The sequence below is a fragment of the Hydra viridissima genome, unplaced genomic scaffold (genome assembly GCF_058129835.1).
Source record: "Hydra viridissima isolate aposymbiotic clone 2 unplaced genomic scaffold, HvirCarnegie_v1 scaffold_14, whole genome shotgun sequence".
Lineage (NCBI taxonomy): Eukaryota > Metazoa > Cnidaria > Hydrozoa > Anthoathecata > Hydridae > Hydra > Hydra viridissima.
This window is the reverse complement of record NW_028324313.1, coordinates 7520768-7528764: the sequence shown is the minus strand read 5'-3', so window position 1 is coordinate 7528764 and position 7997 is coordinate 7520768. Positions and strand designations below refer to the sequence as shown.

Here is a 7997-nt window from a genome sequence, read left to right as displayed (position 1 = left end):
AAGTCTGATCCAAGTAACTTAGTGAGGCTGGCAAAACCATTTATCAACAGAATGGCAAGGCAAAAAAAAAAAAATATACAATAGTTTAGTTGTTAATATATTACATTATCAAAAAATATAACCAATTCTATCCTTAAAGTTTGATCTAATTATAAACTGGGAGAGAACAAATTGACTATGGAAAATCTATTGCCTTAAAAAGAATTTATTTTTTCTTTGAAACGATGGTATTTGCTTGCAAGCTGATTGATAAATTTAAAAATGCCTTAAATAATATGAGCTATTACAAAAGAAAACATATTTGTAAAAGTACAAGAAATAACTTTGACAAACAAATTCATGATGCATGTATGGGAAGATTACGTCACTAAAAAGTTTTTCTTCCAAGTATTTGTTTTTGACTGAAGAACTTTAAAGATGTCATTTTTTTTAAGACATTGAGTAGGGTATGAACTGTTCTTTCTATCACAATAGCCTCCAATTTTTTTAAAAGACAAAGAGTAAGGTGCAAGCTTTTTTTTCTGATACAATATACTCCAATTTATTTTGGGAAATCTATGGCTGACTTTGTGAAAGCTGTTTAATACTATACAGGCTTCCTGCATTATTGAAAACGGGAGGGGGGGGGGGGGGCCCAGAAACAAAAAATAAAAGTAAAAAAAAAAAAAACATTTGTATTTCTAAACAACAAATTTATTATTTTTTTTCAACAATAAATTCTTGCTCATTGAGTCCTGTACAAAGATGGTCGGTACCTATACGCAAAAAAAAAAAAAAAAAAAAACCCATCGCTGTTATCTGCTAAAACAGATGGTTTGCCATTCCAATAAATACTTAAGATATCACTATATATATGTATAAATAATAAACTTAAAGTTATGTGAATAATGAGCCTAGACTCTCAATCAATTAAAAAAAATTCCTCAAAAACCATTTGTAAAATTTAACATTATCTTAAAGTTTTCCTAGAAAAGGAATGGTTTTCTTGAAGGATTAATATTTATGCTCCAAATTTTTTTACTAATTTAGGTTTTTTAGAAGAAGATTTAAACATATATATTTCCAATTAAGCTACTTGATCACCCTTTCACCTGAAACTGCTGCTGTCTTTGATGGTTTCATGAAATAAACCAATAAAAAAGTGGTAAGCTAGTGCGACGTTCACATCATGGTGCATTGCGATAAACGTGAAAAGGAACCCTAATTTTATTGTATGTTGAAATTCTATTTTTAAAAAATTAATGTGCAAAACATTTACGAGACTTTTATTTCGCCCAGTGAATCAGAGCAAAAGTTATCGCTCGACTAAAGTTACTAAGACGAAAAGAAGCAAAAATGCAATTATTAATAATTTTTGAATTAAACTTTTTGATAATTATGTAAAATCTATTCATTTTAATATGCATTTTTTGTAGTTAAGAATTTTTCTCGTTAAGTTTGTTTTCAGCTTTTAATATAGGACGTTACTTAAAACGAACGAAAAAAGAATAAGATGCTTTTGGCTAAAATAATAAAATTTAAAACGCATGCTAATTCAAATATTTACACAGTTCTTGTGTTTGTTAGCTTTTTGCGGTTCCGCATCATGTCTTTCGTAAGTAAAAGCAATTGCAGTATATAAAGGACCCGTAAAAGAACTCATGAAAACATTATTGTCTGGATAGCTGGTCCTTGTGTCACTTTGTCAGCGGCAAAAATGTTGCATCCGAAGATGTTTTTAAGAAGAACGCGTTCTTCCCAACCTTTCAAGCAGAAGCCATTCGAAGAGGAAGAGGTAACTGCTTTTTGAAGATGCTTTTCTTATTGTTAAGTAAATTTGAACTCTGGAAATAAGATTTTGAACGTATTAGTTTAATGTAGGATTTCAACGTCCATTTTGGAAAGGTCAGCTTGAGTTAATGACTGTTGTCTGGACAAACTGACTAATTTTTATCTTCGTCACGTACTGGGTTACTAGGTTGACAAAAATACCTCTATACCAGGGCTAAGAAGCTTAATAACTGAGCGTAAATAAAAAAAGCGTTGGCGTTAATTTGTTAGTTTCGTCAAATTTAAGTATTTAATGTAAAGAAAAAAATTTTATCTGACAAGTCATTTTCTAATTTAGAAGTTAATAGAAAACTTACGCATTGCTGCGTTTGGCTCCGGAGGGGTAGGTAAAACCTCTTTGATCAAGAGGTTTCTTTTTAACAAGTTTGAAGAGCAGTATTGCGAAACAGTTGAAGATGATTACAGACAAGTTCTTGATTACAATGACACGACTTGTGATGTAACAATTTTTGATACAGCAGGAAGTCACCAGTTCCCAGCCATGAGAAGACTCGCTATTGAAAATTGTCATGGTTTCATTCTTGTTTACTCAGTGGATTGTCGAAAATCTTTCGAAGAAGTCAAACGGTTATACAACATAATTGTGGATATTAAAAAATCTCCAAACGTCCCAATAATATTGGTTGGAAATAAATCAGACACTAACTCGCGCGTCGTTCCAAATGATGATGCATATATTTTAATAAATGCAATGGGAAGTAGATGCGAATTTATCGAGGCATCTGCAAAATTTAATTCAAATATTAAACTAATATTTTATGACTTAATGCGTTTAATTTATGAAGAGAAAAACGAGGCTCTTGAAATGGAACTTATAAACAAAAACCGATCTAGATCTCGTATATCCAGTCTACGCGCCTCCTTTAGCCAAGTATATAAAACTATAAGCCCCGACGAAAGACGTAGAAAATATTCGTCTAATGAATCTGATTAATGGTCTTAATAGTGCAACCGAAGCTACAAATGTGAACAAAGTCATTCACGTTGACAATAAAGCTGGAAACAAGTAGATGTTACTTATTTCACAACTAAAAATAAATTTCGTTAAAAATGTAAATATTTATATCCGTAATATTTTATTTCTTTGATTCAAACGATTTAACTTATTGTAGTAATGTATTTGACATTTACATGAAATTTTCACAATCTTGAAAGTTTTCTTTTTAAATTTTCAAAACTATTTTATAGAAACGACTTATTTTTAATCCCTTTTTTAGTCTCTTGTAATCAAAAACATTTTAAAAAACTTGCAAAAAAAAAAACAAAAAAAAAACAACAAAAATTAGCATGACTTGTTTAAGAGTCTCTTGAGATTCCATCAGTACAGTTTTTAGTGCTTGCACAAAACCATAGAGAAATTTCAATGATATTAAAAAATTGACAGTTAATAAAAGCTCTTTTGACGTATGAAAGATGACAAAGGAAAATTTAGAGGTGTGCATAAATTCTTTGTATGTATTGGAGATGCAAAACTTAATACTTTGCATATAAAGGAGATAAGAGTCTTAATACCTTTTCAAGAGGCTATATTGCAAAACTCCATATTTGGAACTGCTCTAATACTGCTAATAAACATTTGATTCTTCTTTACATTTTCAAAAATCAGACTATTTAAATCATATTATATAAAAATGTATAACATAACCTATTATATATTCGATGAAAATAATGCAATAAATTTTCATCATCATCATCATTATCATTATCATTATCATCATCATCATCATCATCATCATCATCATCATCATCATCATCATCATCATCATCATCATCATCATCATCATCATCATCATCATCATCATCATCATCATCATCATCATCATCATCATCATCATCATCATCATCATCATCATCATCATCATCATCATCATCATCATCATCATCATTTGAGTAGCATAATTAAATTTAGATTCTGAATTTTCGTCGACAAAACACATTTTTCTAAATTTACTCTATAGTTAGATAAAACAGTATTTTTATTGCTACATGTAATTTTTATTTCTACATTTAGTTTTTACTGCTACATATTTTTTTTTCTACAAAAGTTTAGTTAGAAAGAAATAAAAACATTTTGGTGAAGAAACGACAGGGATCAACATGACAGGATTTGTATTTAAAGAAGACTCAAAACAGTTCATACATCTTTACAGAAAACAGTTACGTGATAAAAAACGAACAAGAACACTTGTATAGACTGAACAATCGCAAGATTTAAACCGCAGTTGTTGTGGGGTCACCTAGATCGAGAATTTCATGCAAAGTTTGTAATAAAAACCTCACTTTGATCTTGATGAGAAACGGATTAAAGAAAATTCGTTTAAATAAAAATCAGTAATGAAGTTGAAAGGTCTTTTGATTAACAGTCCCCTTAAAAGTGTAAAGTACATAGTTTTAAATGGTTTTTAATTATTTTGCTCACTTAGGGTCCTAAATACAAGATCAATAATCGCAAACAAATTATTAGAATTGTAATATTGTCAAACGCAGAATATATTGATGAGGCATAAACGAATCAGAACATTCTTACTTCGATTATACCTGCAATTGAGAATATTACAGGAAAGAAACAATTTTTTAAAAATGATAAGAACTGTTTTGTTTTAAATTTACAATCAGAAAGTAAAAATAAACGTTCGTCTTATTTACGACAAGATGGTAGTACGTAAGATACATTGGTATCTTTAAAAAATATGCTAAAAAGCCAAAATTAAGCTAAGATAATTTAGCGGTCAACCATGGATACCATAAAAAACTACTCTATAGAAAATGAAAGTAAATGTTATTTTTTCCTATCAACAAAAGAAAAATGGTGACGTAGATACTTCTTAAAAACAATAGATTAAAACTTTGAAAGAGAAAACTTTATCCCGTGACATTTTTTATAAAAAGAAAATGAGTAACTCAGACTTTTTGTTGTAGAGATTAAGATTTCAATTTTTTTCGCAACACTTCGATGAGATAACAAAAAAATTTTTTTTTAATTTTCTCCTTCTTTTATTCCGGACAATAATCCTCAAATACGTCATAAAAACCAACACATATTTACAATTAATACGTATTTACAATTAACACTTATTTACAATTATTTTTGTAAAAACTATAAAAATTAATAATTCCGTAACGATGTAGCGGTTTTTGCAACAAAATTACACTCCTTCTTGATCCTCACCGATCATACAAACATCAATCGAGGCATGCGCCGTTCCCGAGCACTCCGTCGCAATGGCACGTTCATTTCATGGGGTCTACTTTTAGCTTCAATATTGTTTTTTTTTTAGCAATAGCCATTTTCCAAATATTTTCCTGAAAATTCGGTTTACAGTTAAATTACTCATTATTTAACTGAAATACAAAACCTTCCAACTTTAGTACATTTTTGTTTTTTTATTGGAGGACAACTAATAAGAGTATAAGAACCAAAGATCATTCTTCAAGCATCGCTGATTCAGAGTAATACAAAAACTAGGTTGTCTTTAAACAAATGCAGAGTTTTCCTGTTCCGTCTTCACAACTCATGAGTAGTGTACAAAATTTATTTCTACACCTCAAAGTACCTCATAAATGTGTACACCAGTACAAATTTCTGTGCAAATTTTTGTGTACATATTTCTAACCTTCTTGGGTAGCGAAAATAAAATTAAGTTCGGAATTTGCATCCATAAAATTACACCTTTTCAAATTACCTCAAATTGCCTGTAATTTAGCTACTTTACAGAATAGGAACGATTTTTTAAAAATAAACCAAAACTGTTTAGCTTTGAATTTATAATTAAAAAGGTAAAAATAAGTTTGTCTTGTTTACAGATAAGATAGTTGTATGTAATATATAGCGCTATTTTCAAAAAATATGTTAAAAAGAATATGGAAAAAATTAAGTTAAAAGGAAGAATTAAGTTAAAAAAAGCAACTGAGAAAAGACGTACACACGGAGACTTAATCAAACTGCCTTATAAATAAATGATTAAGCGAAAAGAAGAAAAGTTAAAAACAACGACCGTGAGAAGACTTACACAACGATTCATCAACCTGTCACATAAGTAAATCATAAAACGGAAAGAAGAAAAGTTAAAAACAACAGGGAAAAAACTTAAGCAGGAAGGCTTATCAACTTCCATATAAATAAATGATGAATATCGCAACCAAAAGAAAACCAAAACTATAAAAAGCTCAAAAAGAATAAAGTTTGACAAAAGGAAAGAGAAGAAAGAGGAAGACGAAGTTTTAAAGAGAAGTAAAAGAGAGTTTTTAAGAAAATTTTTAAGAAGAATTTCAAAAATATTTTTTGTGATTGAAAAACATATGGATAAACAAGAACTTTTATAAGTGAAAAAAAAAAAAGAGAAAAAGAAGGGACTTTTGATAATCACAAGAAGTAAAAAATTAAACAGAAGTCAGAAGGAATATTGATTAAAGAACAATAAACAGAAGTTTTGGCCGTTACAAATAAAGAAGAAGAAGAGATATTCGTTTAAAGAAGAAGAACAATGAGAGGAGTAATTGATAAAAACAGTATCGAATACTACAAGTAGAGTAAGAGAGAAATAATAATAATAGTAATAATTCTTTCTGAAACAAACCATTTTGTTTCAGAAAGAACTATTGTTGCTCCATGGTGGTTACTTATTTTAGAAAGTATTTTATGAAATTTTTGTTAAAGATTTCATAAAATGAAATGTTATTCCTACTTGATTAACAAAACGAAACGATAAAATATAATTTGAATAACAAACACAACAAAGCTAACTTGATTATCGCAAATCTAGTAGTGATATTAATTTGCTTCTTTTCTGTTATTCTGGAAACACCTGAAATACATAACAACAGTGGCCTTTTTATTGTTAAAAAGTGTTTCAGCTTACTTAACTAAATTACCAAGTTTATCTAATTAATTTAATTAAATAATTAATTAATTTCACCAAAAATTTAATGTTGATTTTTTTGTGTAGACAGTTCATAGGATCACAGGAAATGTATAACAACAGGAAGTTTAACATCGTTCTCAAAAATAAGTACAGTTTATACCTTGCTAAACCTATCTACAAGCTTTTTTTTTTTTTTTTTTTTCAATATACTAGTTTCTTAGTGTCAATACAAATACATTTTACAAACAAAACATTTTTCTCGAAAACCTACATACAAATGCAAATACTCAAACTTAGTCCTTTTTATAAAAAAAAGTATCGTAAAAGTTTTCTAAGAATTCCAAGATTGCTCTACCAATTTCTCAAGGAAAAAAACCTAGGATCCAACAAACCTAGCATTTTATTCATTACATCACACCTGTTGATTTCCCATGTTACTTTGCGTGAGAAAAGCTCCCAAACTTTATATCTTTATCCATAATCTGATGCCCATGAAAAAGCAGTTGGTGAATGCGTCAGGGCATATGCTACCATGGAAACTTGTTCAACGTAATCAGTGTTAAAATATTAAACTAAATAAAATACGAATCACATGAAAGCCTTTGAAAATGGTTCACAAGTTTTTTAATAATAATAAAAAATAATAATGATAAAAAATAAAATAGAAATGTATGTGTTTTACCATCTTGTTGTTTTTCTTATAAATGGACTTGTAAAACGAGTTCAATTATTTATTATGAATATTAATATTCAATATAGTTAAGCACAAAGAAGATACCGTAGATCACAGCTAGTAGTAGATTAAGTGCTCGAGTCTGTTGTTGTTTGATAGTTAACTGCAAGAAAAAAATGCTCCCAAACCAAGACATTTATGCCTATTCCCAAGGGTAACATTAATTGTTTATACAACTGCCAATCCAGACATCTCACATGATTTGATTAGCACAACACTCCCGCCACCAACAATAGTGACGACTAGCTGAATGTCCTTTTCACTTACAAATATAGTTTTAACAACATGAAATTTATTTTCTTTAAATAAACACAGTTTGTTAACTGACCGATTCAAATATATCGTACAGTTGCTGCACACTTTTCCATAATCCTCGAACCAAATTTGAATCTGGTATTATGACTACTTCGCTTTTATTTATGATATTTTTACTTAAACTTTTATTTTTTTTTATGAAACTCGCGAAGCTCTGTTAAATACTCATTGCGCCACCTATTCCAAAAATCTTCTAAGAGTTTTTATATACAACGCGCATTTATTTGTCTTTATTTTTATAATAACAGTTCGTCTCC

General features: G+C 29.1%; 1 protein-coding gene across 1 annotated transcript; it reads left to right on the top strand.

The window, feature by feature from the left end:
- The first annotated feature begins 1025 nt into the window (after positions 1–1025).
- LOC149879113 (GTP-binding protein Di-Ras2-like) lies at positions 1026–2984 on the top strand. Its single transcript, XM_090072299.1, has 3 exons — positions 1026–1211; positions 1567–1774; positions 2108–2984. The coding sequence occupies exons 2-3, from the start codon at positions 1697–1699 to the stop codon at positions 2762–2764; spliced, it is 735 nt and encodes a 244-aa protein (XP_089928425.1). The 5' UTR covers positions 1026–1211; positions 1567–1696; the 3' UTR covers positions 2765–2984.
- Positions 2985–7997: the final 5013 nt, after the last annotated feature.

Coding starts and splice junctions, on each gene's coding strand:
- LOC149879113 (XM_090072299.1), top strand. CDS start 1,697: ATGTTGCATCCGAAGATGTTTTTAAGAAGAACGCGTTCTTCCCAACCT. Junction 1,775..2,107: donor AGCCATTCGAAGAGGAAGAG/GTAACTGCTTTT, acceptor TTTCTAATTTAG/AAGTTAATAGAAAACTTACG.